Raw genomic sequence first — 16452 nt, 5'->3', positions numbered from 1 at the left:
TCTCACCTCGTTCGTCTGAATCTACACCTCAAAACTTAATCTTTACCTTTTAAATTATCTTTTTTGCAGAAGAACGCAACTCGTTGCTCGGCGGTGACGATGCCGATTCTGACAGCGGGCTCTCGGCGCACCTGTGCGAGATCGAGGAGTCGGACGCCGAGCCCGAGCCGGCGTGCGCGGGGCGGGGCGCGGGGCGGGGGGCGGCGCGAGGGGGGCCGCGGCACACGGACGTGTGACGGCGGAGAGCGCCGCGCCCCGCCCGCGGCCTCTAGCACGCCCCCGCCACGAGCCCCCCGGCCCGCCCCCCGACGCGGTACCTCTGCAGCCCGGGGAACTGATCTCAACGTTTTACGGACTGATTCAAAGGATTTGAATGGGAAACGTCGTCAACAGGCAGCGAAGTCGCAGAACCTCTTCCTTCTTCATTGAAAAGATAAAAATATTACATGAACTCTTTTTCTATTGAATGTATTCACGTTACGATGACTATGCAATGTGCAAAAATAGGACAAGTGCTGCGGACCGGCGGCACAGTGCGGCGACGTGCCCGCTGTGCCCCTCGACCCACGGACGGATTGTAAATAGAGGAGTCTTAGATAATATCTACATTAAATATTAACGAAATATGTATATAAAGTTTGAAAAACTGTTGTCAATACAAATTGTATCGTGCTCGTGATGAGGAGTTGGCCTGCGAGCGGGGCGGGGGGAGGGGGGGGGTGCTCTGTACACTGCGAGTACATGCATATGTATGTACTCGCAGTCCCCTGGTACACATCAAACAATACTCAGTGTGTTATCCATCCATGTTGTTGTCTATTCGTTATCCACCGAGTCGGCACACGGGACCACTCCGCGGCAACAATAGGCGGGATGCTGGACAAGTTATCACATTTATTTGATAAAATAGATAGAAATCATGTTACATAAACAAAACGTGTGCTGCCATGCCATATCGTAAGGTAAATTATTATATTATGAAAAGCCATTTCATTTTGAAATGTTCAGCTTAGATAGAGCTTCGTAACAGAATAGTAGAATTAATTTCACGTATAATTTGCTAAGTTTTTTTTTATGGTACTGGTGGTTGGACCTCTTGTTCCGCACGGCTAGGTACCACCACCCCGCCTATTTCTGCCGTGAAGCAGTAATGCGTTTCGGTTTGAAGGGTGGGGCAGCCGTTGTAACTATACTGAGACCTTAGAACTTATATCTCAAGGTGGGTGGCGCATTTACATTGTAGATGTCTATGGGCTCCAGTAACCACTTAACACCAGATGGGCTGTGAGCTCGCCCACCCATCTAAGGCAATAAAAAAAAAAACATGCTTCGTGAGCCCAGTCCTCACATATTTTGCATTGGATCCAATCCTCATCGAATGTTTCACTGCAAATATTGCATTCCGTCTCCTGACTCTCCGTCGTTGCGAATCTGGCTGAGATGCAACCTTTTTAACTTTTACTCCCGTTTTCATGTTTCTCTTGACCTTTACCGCAGCCTTGGTGTCTTTGGCCTTCTCCATTAATTCCTTTTTATAGCGAAGGCGTCAATTTCACTTTTTTGTTCTTTCTTGTTTGTTCTTTTTGTTCTTCTTCTTTGAACTGTCAGTCGTTTTTTTGAGGCATTCGGAAGAGGTGACAAGTCCTTAAGCACATCGTTAATATTCTCAACATCAACACTTGCACTTGGTACTGCTTCTTGTAAGTTGGAAACGCTAGTCGTTGGTTGGTTGGTTTATGGTTGGTATTGCTTGCTGAAGCTCGATGGTAGCTGACGATACAGTTAATGCACTATTTGACGGTGCTGGTCCAATTTCAGGTGCTGCAGAACTAGGAGTAGGGTTTATTAATTCACTAGATCTAGCTTCAATTGGTATCTCAGTTAACGCAGAACTTAAAAAGTCAAGATCTGAAAACACGTATCGATTACAGGGCTGGATACCTGTGCAACGGAAACCACTTTGGGCTATCTCTAATCTAGCAGCTTTGATAAACGCTATAACAATTGTCATTCCAGCAACGTCATAATCTGTTAGTCGAGCACCCGGGTACTGACGCATCCATGATGCACTTGTTGATCCATAAGCCTGTTTAAAAGGTTTGAAAAATACACGGTCTAATGGCTGAATCTTATGTGTCGTATGGGATGGTGTGCTCAGCATGTAAATGTGATTGTCTTTAGCATATTCAATAAAATCTACAATAAGATCTTTGTGGCTATTTTGTCCATCTAATATTAGTAGAATAGGGCGAGCTTCTGTTGGGTGACCATGTTTCTTAAAATGTTGAAACCACTGCAAAAATATATCCGCATTCATCCATCTGCTTTCGGAGGCAATACCCAGACTTTCAGGTGGTGCGCAAATTATAAGCCGGCCATTCTCATCAATTTTCTTTCGAGGAAAAATGAACGTAGGGGTACAAAGTGATCACGCATAATGTGCAGAAGCACGCATAGAAATCAGGACATGTACATGTATGTAATGTTACGTCCTCTTTCAGCAGAAGCGAGTTTTCTCCAACCTGGTGTTTACCTTTCACTGACCAAACTTTATCATTTTTATGGACAATCGAGACTCCAGTCTCGTCAGCATTGTAAATTTGGGAAGCTTGAAAATTAAATTGCTCATGAGGAGGTCATAAAATCGTTTAACTTGAGGTTTATCGAAACCTGTAGAACGCACCAAGCTTGTTGCCTCAGGAGTTGTTAGTACCACATCTGAATTTCTTTTCTTAAACTCTCAAAAAAAAAGCTTTTCTTGCCATTCGTTTGTCTTTGTTAAACCTGTGAGGAATTTGAAATGTTTCTGCTAAATCAAAGGCAAGGCGCAACAACTCATTTCCTGCTAAAGGCAAAGGACGGTTATCTAGATTTGTAACATGCAGAGTTGTCTTTCAATCTCAAGTTTGAATGTTTGTTCTAAACGTCCTAATTTTGGTTTAAGAGTGACCTAATAAACCTTTATCCATCGAATTGTCCTGCTTTAAGGCTTTGAACGAAATTTATTATTTAGAAGAAAATCTCCAATAAATTCCTAAAACGAATGTTTCAGTCGAGTTTATTTGTTACTTAACGCGTTGTTCACGGCGCGACCGCGGCGCGATGAGCCACCACCGCCGTCCTGTCCATTGTACCGCGCAGTCCGCCGCGCTGTTACCGCATTCCAGTTTGAAGATTAGACTAGATACAAGTGCAATTTAGACTTTAGTCGCACTTGTGTATGTTTCAAAATAACGCGACATCGTCCGTGTACTATCTCTAGACTACGGTAGCCCCTCCATAATACTAATAAGGCCAAAAACTAGACTACCTAACTTAGAAAATTATAAGTAACATAAACTATAAACTTAATCTCTTACATATACCCAGACGCAACGCACAAAATTACATATGTTAAGATTACACCACTTAATGAAATATTCCTGCGGAGCGCTTAAAATGAGAGACAGAAAGTATTTCGTGTACGACATGATATCCTCCGCCCTTCCAACACCTCCTCCACGCACGCACGCACGCACGCACGCAGCAGTGCACGCGCCGTGTGTGACGTCACCGTTCAGATATAACAGGGTTTATGTATACGGCACGGCGATGTACAGTTCTCGGCGTGTGTGGGTGTGTGCGCATACACGTACAGTAAAAGCTCTTTATTCGCGGGGTATATGTTCCGTAATTGTGTCGCGAATACAGAAACCGTGAATATGGATTGGTCATTTACATATATGTGATTATAGGAGATACATACAGTACGCATACAGTAATAAGGTTGATTTCATTCTATTTATTTACATTCTCAAAATCGCCGACCGCGACGGAGGCGGCTTGTGACCAAGGCGGAACCAATATAGTGGCGATACTATTTTATTTAATTTTTAATCCGCGATAAGTGAAAATGCGAGTGAGGGAAGCGCAAATAAGGAGCTTTTACTGTACGAGTATAACACATTGTAAATATTAGTTGTAACCTAGCTCTAAGTTATTTTAAACAAATAACGTGCCTACTATCTTTACTGTATAATAATAATGATCTGTGTAGTGTGCGAGCGAAAGATGAGACGTGTCGGTGAGTGAGTGCGAGCGAGAGAGCGCGAGTGCATATCCCGGCGCGTGCCGGATCTATTTTTGTACGTAAGGAGTCCCGGGACTCGCGCCGGGTCATTCCTTGTTATTGAGTGATCATTGTTGTATAAGTTTTACCAGACTAATAAACTATAAACTTTACCTTTTGTTTCATTTAATCAAAATCCACAATTCACTACACGTTGATCTAGATTTATAAATGATGGTTGCATATTTCTGTCCGCCCGGCTCTGTCGGGCGTGGCGCAGGCGGCTCGGCGCGGAGCTCGTGGCTCGCGACAACCGCACCTCTTGCGAACTCAACTGAACCTGTGAACAGCCCTTTTGGATTGTATGGTTTTGCTCTGTGTTCTTCTTTGAGACTTCCTGAGAGTGATTACATGAGGCCTTTTCCACTGCACCGGAAATTATCACAACTCTCGTTTTGCTGGTGGTAGGGCGTGTTGTGAACCCGCACAGGTGGATACCACTACCTTGCCTATTTCTGCCCTGAAGTAGTAATGCGGCTCGGTTAGAAGGGTGCACTATAGAACTGAGACTTACGACTCATGTCTCAAGGTGGGTAGTGACTACATGGTGTATGTAATTTAATGGGTGGTAGTTACGTTGTTGATGTCAAGTTATCAGGTGAGCCGTGAGTACGTCCACCTGTATAAGCATTAAAAAAAGAAACATATCAATTAAGATTTATTTTCTTATGTTAATTATTGACCAGTGACCAGACCCGTAACGACAACAACTTAAAAATAACCTACGTCATTCTTCTCAATGCACTCACTTTTTTTTATAATATCTTTCTTCTTCTTATTTATCTCCACCTTATCCCACTAGATGGGGTCGGCACAGCGAATTTTTCTCTTCTATCAGCTGTCATCTCAACACTCACTTCTCTCTCTCTCTCATATCATCATTCACACACTCCATCCATGTCTTCTTCGGTCGACCTCTTCCCCTTCTACTTTGCACTACCATTTACATACATCTCCTAGCCACATGCATCTTCTCTCTACGCATCAGATGTCCATATCACGCTAACCGTCCGCTCTTTAATTATTGTTATAATATTATTAATTAATAAATATTAATAATTATACAATATTTTTTTAAAATAATAAAAAAAAACAATATAAAAAAAATTGCCGCTGAAGGTGGTATCTACAACACAAACCACCAGTTGCTAGGATTCCAGAGTGAGAAACCTCACAATGTGCGCAGTATCGAGGATAACTGAGGTATCACTGATTGATTTGAGGACTTTACTGTAGTTAAGTTGTAAGCAATCTGAGTTTACAACTTTACCTCTCTGTACATCTATGAACACATTTATCAACAACCAATTCCATGCCAATGGTTTTACCTAAATTGTCGGCTATTTTAAAACTCGTTAGGTCCAGTTTTTTTTAGAAGCAAATAATTTGAGTTCATCCATGGACAGGAAATATGCGTAAGCTCCTCTACGAAGTCGGTAACCAGGCGTTGAAACTTTAAGTAATGAACTTAAAGGATTGAGCGCCAAACAAAACCCCAAAGGACTCAGACTGTTGCCCTGAAGAAAACCCACTTAATCCTTATTAAATTCGGGGCAGCAGAAGAAGTCATCTGACCTGGTTGACTAAGAAACGTAGACTATTGACCCATGCATGAGCTAAGAAAGGAGCGAAGTATGGGATTTATTTTATGTAGCTCTAAAACTCTCATTAGCCATTTAAATGGTTTCATTCCGATAGAGGCACCCGTCACGTGCGGACGTGCTCATCGACCACTCGATTGCCCGGCCTTTGTTCGCCCGGCTTTTGTTAGCCCGGCCATTGTTCGCGCGGCCTGTGTTCGTGGTACATCTGCCGACCAAGTGTTTTTCCTGGAAGTTTTTATTTGTTTTGTTTCCTTTTGCTATTTCTGTGTTCGTGGTACATCTGCCGACAAACTGTCTTCCTGGAAGTGTTTTATTGTTTTGTTTCTTTTTGTTATTTCCGTTTTGTTGTGTTTTTTCTTTGTCCTGTAGTAATCGTGCCGCATCGCCACCTGTGTTCAATAGAACCGCTCAGGTCCGAGAAGTTGGGGCCTCGCCGCAAGGCGAGTGTTTTCTAAGACCCAGGGTAGCCCCACCTGGGCACGTAGCCATCATGGACGCTGTATTTGCGGAATTTCTCCGGCTTCGCTACCCAAAGCTCATTTCCGAGTTTCAGGCCTTCAAGGCCGATCACACCGCGAGCCCTCTCGTGGACTCCGCCGAGCTGGCTGCTCCTGCGTCGCCTGTACCTGCGTGCAAAGCTTCTACATCGAGCACCGCAGCCTCCGTCGTGCCTGCCGTTCCCGCGTCGCCTATACTGGCGAGTAAAACTGCTGCGTCGTCCGCCGTGGTCACCGTTCCAGCAGCGCGATCATCCGCGGCCTCCGTCGCGCCCTCCAAAACACCTACTCGTAGGTCACCTGCGCCCGCCTCCTCGTCCTCCGATTCTGACTCGGAGATGGAGGTCGACCTCGCCCCCGCCTCATCGACGGATGGATTTACCCTGGTACAAAAGGGTAAGAAGCGTGCCGCGGAGTCTCGAATTCCCGCGGCCGCTAAAATTAGCAAAGCCGCGAACGCGTCGCGCCCCCGCCCCCAGACTCCCGTTGCGCCTCCAGCCCGTGCCAGTCCATCGCCGCGTCCGGTGGCACAAAATAAAACTCAGTCCCCTCCTCCGGTAATCCTTCAAGAGAAGGCAGCTTGGGAACGAGTTTCCCTGGCCCTTAAGGCCAAAAATATCAATTTCACGAATGCCCGTAACCTCGCGAACGGCATCCAAATAAAGGTGCATTCATCTGATGACCATAGGGCCCTCACCTCTTACCTCCGTAAGGAGCGTATAAGCTTCCACACTTATACGCTTCAGGAGGAGCGGGAACTCCGCGTTGTAATACGCGGAATCCCTAAAGAGTTAGATGTAGAGCTCGTAAAAGTCGACCTGTTAGAACAAGGCCTACCAGTGAATTCTGTGCACCGTATGCACACCGGTCGCGGTAGGGAGCCATATAATATGGTTCTAGTCGCTCTCCAGCCTACCCCCGAGGGTAAGAAAATCTTTAACACACAGACCGTTTGTAGGCTCTCTGGTATCGCTGTCGAAGCCCCCCATAAAAAAGGCACTCCTAGCCAGTGCCATAACTGTCAATTATATGGGCACTCTTCCCGTAACTGTCACGCGCGCCCCCGATGCGTCAAATGTTTAGGCGATCACGCCACGGCCCTATGCACTCGCGATCAAAAAACCGCGACGGAACCACCTAGCTGCGTCCTGTGTCGAACACAGGGTCACCCCGCAAATTACCGCGGATGCCCCCGAGCCCCGAAAATAAATCGCCGCGTCGCCCGCCAAAACCGCCTCCGAGCTTCCGGCCCAGACATCAAAGCCTCGGCACCCTCTGCGCCGCAGGCTAAGCCAGCGTTCGTTCCGGCAGCGGTGCCCAGTGTCTCGGCCTGGGCGAAACCGCTACCGTACACGAACACGGCTACAACTCCCTCCTCCGCGATTCGTCCCGCCCCCGCGACTCGTCCCTCTCCCGCAACTTGCCCTCCGACCGCGTCCGAAAATCTCGCTTTAGCGATCGACTTCTTTCAGTCGATCAACTTTGAGCGCGTTAACGCTTTGGGCGACGCCATTCGCGCTGCCTCCACTGCACAACACTTTATCGCCGTTGTGCAGGAATACGCCGACGTATACGCGTCATTAAATACGTACGTCCTCCCCTCACTCCGCCGGTAATCAATGGCGTATACAAGTAAAATAAAGCCCCTATCCGTGACGATAGGATTTTTTAACGCTTACGGTCTCACAAATCAACGTGATCAGGTTTCTGACTTTTTGCGTGACCATCAAATTGATATCTTTTTAGTGCAGGAGACCCTACTTAAGCCCGCGCGCCGTGACCCTAAAATCGCGAACTATAACATGGTCAGGAACGACAGGCTCTCTGCCCGTGGTGGTGGTACCGTCATTTACTATAGAAGAGCCCTGCATTGCGTCCCGCTCGATCCTCCCGCGCTCGCTAATATCGAAGCATCAGTGTGCCGAATCTCACTGACGGGACACGCGCCGATCGTTATAGCGTCCGTTTATCTTCCACCGGATAAGATCGTTCTAAGCAGTGATATCGAGGCGCTGCTCGGTATGGGGAGCTCTGTCATTCTGGCGGGCGACCTAAATTGTAAACACATCAGGTGGAACTCACACACCACAACCCCGAATGGCAGGCGGCTTGACGCGTTAGTCGATGATCTCGCCTTCGATATCGTCGCTCCGTTAACCCCGACTCACTACCCGCTAAATATCGCGCATCGCCCGGATATACTCGACATAGCGTTATTAAAAAACGTAACTCTGCGCTTACACTCGATCGAAGTAGTTTCAGAGTTAGATTCAGACCACCGTCCCGTCGTTATGAAGCTCGGTCGCGCTCCCGATTCCGTTCCCGTCACGAGGACTGTGGTGGATTGGTACACGCTGGGCATCAGCCTGGCTGAATCTGATCCACCATCGCTCCCGTTTAACCCGGACTCTACCCCGTCTCCTCAGGATACCGCTGAAGCAATAGACATCTTAACATCACACATCACCTCGACATTAGATAGGTCATCGAAACAAGTTGTAGCGGAGGACTTCCTTCACCGCTTCAAATTGTCCGACGATATTAGGGAACTCCTTAGAGCTAAGAACGCCTCGATACGGGCCTACGACAGGTATCCTACCGCGGATAATCGTACTCGAATGCGTGCCCTACAACGCGACGTAAAGTCTCGCATCGCCGAAGTCCGAGATGCCAGATGGTCTGATTTCTTAGAAGGACTCGCGCCCTCCCAAAGGTCTTACTACCGCTTAGCTCGTACTCTCAAATCGGATACGGTAGTAACTATGCCCCTCTCGTAGGCCCCTCAGGCCGACTCGCGACCTTTGATGATGACGAAAAAGCAGAGCTGCTGGCCGATACATTGCAAACCCAGTGCACGCCCAGCACTCAATCCGTGGACCCTGTTCATGTAGAATTAGTAGACAGTGAGGTAGAACGCAGAGCCTCCTTGCCACCCTCGGATGCGTTACCACCCGTCACCCCGATGGAAGTTAAAGACTTGATCAAAGACCTACGTCCTCGCAAGGCTCCCGGTTCCGACGGTATATCTAACTGCGTTATTAAACTTCTACCCGTCCAACTCATCGTGATGTTGGCATCTATTTTCAATGCCGCTATGGCGAACTGTATCTTTCCCGCGGTGTGGAAAGAAGCGGACGTTATCGGCATACATAAACCCGGTAAACCAAAAAATCATCCGACGAGCTATCGCCCGATTAGCCTCCTCATGTCTCTAGGCAAACTGTATGAGCGTCTGCTCTACAAACGCCTCAGAGACTTCGTCTCATCAAAGGGCATTCTCATCGATGAACAATTCGGATTCCGTACAAATCACTCATGCGTTCAACAGGTGCACCGCCTCACGGAGCATATTCTTGTGGGGCTTAATCGACCAAAACCGTTATACACGGGAGCTCTCTTCTTCGACGTCGCAAAAGCGTTCGACAAAGTCTGGCACAACGGTTTGATTTTCAAACTATTCAACATGGGCGTGCCGGATAGTCTCGTGCTCATCATACGGGACTTCTTGTCGAACCGCTCTTTTCGATATCGAGTCGAGGGAACCCGCTCCTCCCCACGACCTCTCACAGCTGGAGTCCCGCAAGGCTCTGTCCTCTCACCCCTCCTATTTAGCTTATTCGTCAACGATATTCCCCGGTCGCCGCCGACCCATTTAGCTTTATTCGCCGACGACACGACTGTTTACTATTCTAGTAGAAATAAGTCCCTAATCACGAAGAAGCTTCAGAGCGCAGCCCTAGCCCTAGGACAGTGGTTCCGAAAATGGCGCATAGACATCAACCCAGCGAAAAGTACTGCGGTGCTATTTCAGAGGGGAAGCTCCACACGGATTTCTTCCCGGATTAGGAGGAGGAATCTCACACCCCCGATTACTCTCTTTAGACAACCCATACCCTGGGCCAGGAAGGTCAAGTACCTGGGCGTTACCCTGGATGCATCGATGACATTCCGCCCGCATATAAAATCAGTCCGTGACCGTGCCGCGTTTATTCTCGGTAGACTCTACCCCATGATCTGTAAGCGGAGTAAAATGTCCCTTAGGAACAAGGTGACACTTTACAAAACTTGCATAAGGCCCGTCATGACTTACGCGAGTGTGGTGTTCGCTCACGCGGCCCGCACACACATAGACACCCTCCAATCCCTACAATCCCGCTTTTGCAGGTTAGCTGTCGGGGCTCCGTGGTTCGTGAGGAACGTTGACCTACACGACGACCTGGGCCTCGAATCAATTCGGAAATACATGAAGTCAGCGTCGGAACGATACTTCGATAAGGCTATGCGTCATGATAATCGCCTTATCGTTGCCGCCGCTGACTACTCCCCGAATCCTGATCATGCAGGAGCCAGTCACCGTCGACGCCCTAGACACGTCCTTACGGATCCATCAGATCCAATAACCTTTGCATTAGATGCCTTCAGCTCTAATACTAGGGGCAGGCTTAGGGACCCCGGTAACCGTACTCGTCGAACTCGACAAAGAGGTCGACGTGCAACCTAACCCATGCATCAGCCCGCTGAGTTTCTCGCCGGATCTTCTCAGCGGGTCGCGATTCCGATCCGGTAGTAGATTCATTCGCGAAGCAGCTACTCTTGAGCTGTTAGGTCTCCTTCGGAGGCGCTCGGGTAGCTGTTAGCAAATCCCACCTCTCCTGGCTGAGCCTTTGCTCGCCCACGTGTCCTGGTGAAACTGGAAAGGCTTTCGGGCCACCAGTAAACTTTCAATCATAAAAAAAAAAAAAAAATAATTGTTTATTAAAGAGACGCTTTGCTTGTTTGCCTAGAATATTACAAAACAGTAGGTACACCAAATATATGCAATACCTGTTATAGTCTCTTGTGCTGCCCTACACCACATTTGCTTAATGACTAATGGACCTTAACTGAGCCCTGAAATTGAGATAGAAAATGTCCCAGTACTCTCCCAGTCCCAGGACTCTGCCAGAGGGAATATTATACGATCGGGTTTTATTTCTAGGCATTTTAGTTAAACATTCTCATATGGGTATACAACTTAGTATCTAATCTAATTGTTGGAACCGACCAGTGAGCACCATTATTGTAATGCAGAAAGTATTATTTATTTTGAAGATGAATGGTTAAATTTCATTTTGATTTTGATAATTTTACTAATAAAGTAAATAAGACGCATAAAAAATTGTATTGGCGCTTCTTTGGTTATGATCTCTTTTAAAATTTAAATTTTTTGCTGATCATCCCATGGTCGTAGCGGGCGTTGCCAAAGGTTGGACAATGTTGCATGGGGTGCGTAGTGTCTGTCTTGTATATTAACTTAGTGGCAGGGCAATAGGAATTATCAGTTATTTTAAATCGGTTGAGATAGTGTTTGTTATATCCGTGACCGGTGAAGATTTGGGCGCTTTCAGACGTTGCGCCAGCGCGCTCATGGAGCCCTCGAATTTCTGCGATAGCTTGGAGCCATTTGGATATTTCTGATTGTGCTGTTTCGGTTTCATATTCCTCCTGCCACTTGGCGAGCGTTCTCGTTCGGATGTATGCTTGGCGTATGAAATCGGAAATTCGATGCCCGCTGTCGCGGTTCTCTGTGTAGCAGCCTCTTTCGCTGCCTGGTCAGTGCGTTCATTGCCCTCAATTACACAGTGCGCATTTACCCACATGAAGCTCACGTTTATTCCGTGGTTCTGCCTGGTCTTTAAGCGCACTGGAGATCGATGTGACTGTTGGATCAGGGTTGCTGCGGTCTTCCAGCGTTTTAAGGGAAGATTTGCTGTCTGTTGCCACTATAAGGTCTTGGCGCAGCGGCGACCTTTGCAAGCATTGGAGTCCAGTCTCAACCGCAGTCAATTCGGCGACAAAGACAGAAGTGCGTCCAAGTTTCCGTTTGAGTACTATAGTTTTATTGTTTGGTAAGTATATTACGGCTGAACAACCACCTCGCCGCTGTCCAGTTTGCTGCCGTCAGTAAACATTTTTATGGGGAATTCCCTTGTATGTTGATCGATATCTTCCTGGGTGTAGGATTCGGTATATTCTATGGCGACGCGACTTGTCGGATGGAGTAGGTCTTTTACAGGGACTTTTTGTCGTAGAGTAATATGACTCGGTTCAACTTATAGTGTGCCTGTGGGTTTAGCGTCTTGGATCTCCTTGGCCTCAGCGATGACGAGGTGCAGTAGGATAAAATGTACCAGCGCGATAGAAGCTGCTGCAGATATGGTGCGGAAAACTGATTACTAGAATAGCAAATTGGCGCTGAAACGCCTGGAGAGCCTTGCGCACACAATAAAATTTTGTAGCCCTGCCCCATATACCAGCCCCATAGATAAACATGGGCTATATGACCAGCCGTAATAAATGCTGCTGATGCTTTAGGAGTGTGCGCACCACGGCGGTCTCACAAATTGCACAATATTTTTTTTTAAGATTTTCGTCGTCTTTGTTATAAGGAACTTACAATGGTCAATAAATTTTAACTTGTCGTCGAAGATGACCCCGAGGAGTTTGATTTGTTTGGAGAAAGGTTGGCACTTGGTTTATCATGATTCTTGCGGTGTTCGATGAAGCAGTAAAAGCTATGGCTTGTGTCTTGTGTAATGTGTAATGAGCCAAAAGCCAGTTTCGACTCTTCGCCCAAATTTATGATAATTTGTAGTGCTTTGTTGGTGATTTGCTGGATTACACCTGAGGTGGGGCCCTCAACTATGAGGAACACATCGTCTGTAAAGCCCTATATGTGGGCGCTGTGTGGTAAGTCAGTTTCTAGTAATCCGTCCAGTATCACGATCCAAAACATAGGCCCACATACATCCTTGGATACAGCCTTTCGATGTGCTTTTGGCCGTAGTGGCGTCTCTATAGACGAGGCTGGTCACCCTGTCTTCCAAGTAACTTTTGGTCAAATTATATAGATTCTTGGAGAAGTTCAGTGCGCGAAGGCGGTGCAGGAGGTGCGGCCACCAAGCGTTGGAAAAAGCCACCTTGATGTCAACAGACAGAGCGTTTACTGGTTTCCCCGCAGCTTTTGTGTCACATACATTATACGTAATCGTTAATTGTAAAGTTTCGCGCTGTGGTTATTTAATACATTTCACCAGCGGAGACGGGTGGGCTTCTAGGCTTGTTAGGCTTTTTAGGTTAGGTTTAGGTTAGGGTTAGGTTTAGGTTAGGTTAGGTTAGGTTAGGTTAGGTTAGGTTAGGTTCCCGGGACCTGGGCGGGCCCCCCGGTGCGCACTCTGCGTGGCCGGGGGCTCCGTCTGTGGGGGAGTTTTGCTGGACTTCCACCGTGGCGCGTCCGTAGGTGGCGGATAACGGGATCCTCTGGGCGACATTCCCAGAGGTATCGTCCGATCTTTTTCGTTGCAAGGATTCTTAGGTTTAGGTCCTAGGTTTAGGGTTAGGTTTAGATGTAGATTAAGGTCCTAGGTATAGGGTTAGATTAGATGTAGGTTAAGGTCCTAGGTATAGGGTTAGGTTTAGATGTAGGTTAAGGTCCTAGGTTTAGGGTTAGGCTTAGGATAGCTTAGATAGGCTTTGCAACGAAAGAGATCGGATGACGCGGACCAAAATCAGCACTAGGAGGAGCGGAAGGACTGCGCTCTCCACACTCTTCACTAAGTGAAGAGTGCTCCTTCTGGAGATCGCAGCTTCCGACGGCACTGGTTCGCCGGCCTGCCGTGAGCGGTGGCACCCTGTGCCCCGTAGTCGTGGAAGTGAGTCAGCGCTGCATTTTCGCAGCTGCTGACCGCTGGTTGCTATGTCCCCGGCTTCGGCTACAGGGGAACGCCCCCCAGATATGGGGGGTACCGCTTCGCCGGCGTGGCTTCGTGGTTGCTCGTTTCGAGCGTGGGGCGGTGGTCTGCCGAGTTGCCCTGTGCACTCGGTGGGCTGCCGACCAACCCGTAATCCTCACTGAGTGGGGGGCGGTGGCCGCTGCCGCAAGGCACGGGGTCGCGAGGACGTAAACCTCTATAAAAAATACCCCAATCCCAAGCTCCGATGCCCGGTGAAGGGATGAATGGCTGGAGGGAGTCCAGTCCCGAGGGCATCACCTGATCCCAGGGGACCTCACCCCTGGTTAAATAAGAAAGGAAAAAAAAATGAATATGGACAATTGTGAAACAGTATTACCCCAGGAGGGTACCTCCCGCTCAGCGGGAGGAGAATCCCTCCGTGCCTCCGAGCAATCGGAGGCACGCTGCCCCTCGTATTCTGGGGGGGCAACAATTGCCTAGAGGAAGGAGGCGGCAGCACGAGCCGCGAAAAAGATCTATTCGTGCATCCTGAGCGTTGCGACAGTGCACTCTCACTGCGCTCGACACGAAGCTCTGCGAGGGGCTACGCGTCGAGTGGTCGAGAGTCGCCGCTTTTGCTTCGGAATACTACCGGACGGTTCGCCAGCAGAGCCAACGCTGATGCGAAAACTCGGAGGAAGCGGAAGACGGTCAAGAGACCGGTGACTTCCGCTCCCTCCGACTCCTCGGAAATTGAACCCGCGCCCGCCAAGTTTTTGGCGGTCGAGGAAAGAACGGCGACTATTGCGGCGTCGTCTGCCAAAGAACAGGATGTTCGGATAACCTGCGGCGGATTGGCAGCCGGCTCGCTGCGAGGCGGGAGAACCCGTTGTGGGAAGGCCGAACGAATCAGGGAGGGAGAGGTTGAGCGGTTGTGCCGCTCCCTTATGGAGACTGAGCCCACTGACCTCCACAAAACTTTCGAAACCTCTCTGGATATTGTCTCCAAGGTGGCGAGCAAATCAGGCTCCTTAAAGGGCACGTACGTGCATGCCCTGAATTGCGTGGTCACTGCCATGGGTAGACTCTTAGAGGCATTTCTCCAGCGCACTGCCACGGAGGAAACAACTGGCCTGCGGTCGCAGCTGGAGAGTCTACAGGCTTTGTACGCCTGCGTTCAGAGTGAGAATGCAGAGCTTCGGGCGGAAAGTGTAAAGTTGCGAGAGGAGATGGCCGCCATGCGTGTGGCCATTGATGGTGTACGGGGACAGCGGGGCAGTTCAGTTTCCCCACCACCACCATCCCAAGTGCAAGAGGCCATAGTGGCGGAAAAAGATAAAGAGATCGAAGACCTCAAGAGACGCCTAGCCATTCTTGAGGCTCGCACCTCTACAGTAGTGCGCGCGAGGCCACCGCTGGCACACGAGCGGCCAGCGCAAGCATCACTAACGCCTAAGACCGCGGCTGCACCGGCGCCCGCGAACGCCACTGCGGCCAAACTGACTACACGGTCCAAGACTGCTGGGCGACGAACACCCGCCCAACCTGAGAGGCCTCAGGCTGCTGCTTCTGCCCCGCCCCAGCCTGCGAAGGCGGGGCCTGGCAGAAGCCGCAACAATCCAAAGGGGTGTGTGAATGCCGCCCAGCCAGCGCAACACCCCCGGCCCCGTCCATTGCCTCCCGCCCCGTCCAACATGGACGCAGCCTGGACGACGGTAGTGAAGCGGGGTCGAAGGAGGGCGCAAGACGTACCTAACCCCGTCCCGTTCCGACAGTCAATGCTCCCCAGGTAGTGGGTCGAGCAGCAACTGAAGGGAAAAGAAAGGGAGGGCGCAAGGCAAGAAAACCGCGCGCCCCGCGGTCGGCGGCTGTCGTATTGGAGCTGCTGCCGGCTGCCAAGGAAAAGGGCCTCACCTATGGGGAGGTGATGGCCCGGGCGCGCGCTAGCGTCGACGTGGATGCCATGGGCGTGGAGGGTGGCCTCCGAGTCCGGCACACCGCCAACGGGGCCCGGTTGCTGGAGTGTCCTGGTGCCAACACCAGTGCGGCCGCGGACAAGCTAGCAACCCGGCTCCGTGAAATCCTGCCGGACCCAGAAGTGGTGCGTATAGACAGGCCCGTCAAAATGGCAGAAGTCAAAGTGACGGGCCTGGATGAATGCGCCACAAAGGAGGAAGTGGCCGCCGCCATTGCATCGCAGGGCAATTGCGCCCTCACGCAGGTCAGAGTGGGAGAGCTGCGAAGCTCTTACTCTGGAGCCTTCACTGCGTGGGCGCGTTGCCCTATGCAGGCGGCCACGCTCCTGGCTACGCCTCCACAAGGTCGGCCCGCCGACTCACCAGGGAGGCTGCGCGTGGGCTGGGTGATGGCCCACGTGCAGTTACAGAAGGCCCGCCCTGGCGATGCCTCCGGTGCTTCGGCACCGGGCACGGCCTCGCCAGGTGCCCATCGGCCGTGGACCGCAGCGGGCTTTGTTTCCGCTGCGGCCAGCCCGGACACAAAGCGGTCTCCTGCACAGCCGCCGCGCCACA

At 49.7% G+C, this 16452-nt stretch overlaps 1 protein-coding gene across 5 annotated transcripts in view; it reads left to right on the top strand.

The window, feature by feature from the left end:
• The window catches only part of kug (FAT atypical cadherin kugelei), a 73066-nt gene extending 68845 nt beyond the window's left edge, over positions 1-4221 (top strand). For all 5 annotated transcript variants that reach the window (XM_089732638.1, XM_089732640.1, XM_089732636.1 and 2 more), the window contains one exon: positions 70-4221. In XM_089732638.1, coding sequence (XP_089588764.1) covers positions 70-236 — 167 coding nt within the window. In that variant the 3' untranslated portion in view covers positions 237-4221. The remainder of the gene's footprint in view (positions 1-69) is intronic.
• The last annotated feature ends 12231 nt before the right edge of the window (positions 4222-16452 follow it).

The sequence above is a fragment of the Bombyx mandarina genome, chromosome 13 (assembly GCF_030267445.1).
Source record: "Bombyx mandarina strain Sakado chromosome 13, ASM3026744v2".
Taxonomy (NCBI): Eukaryota; Metazoa; Arthropoda; class Insecta; order Lepidoptera; family Bombycidae; genus Bombyx; species Bombyx mandarina.
Note: the sequence above shows the minus strand (reverse complement) of the source record. Positions and strands in the feature narration are given on the sequence as shown.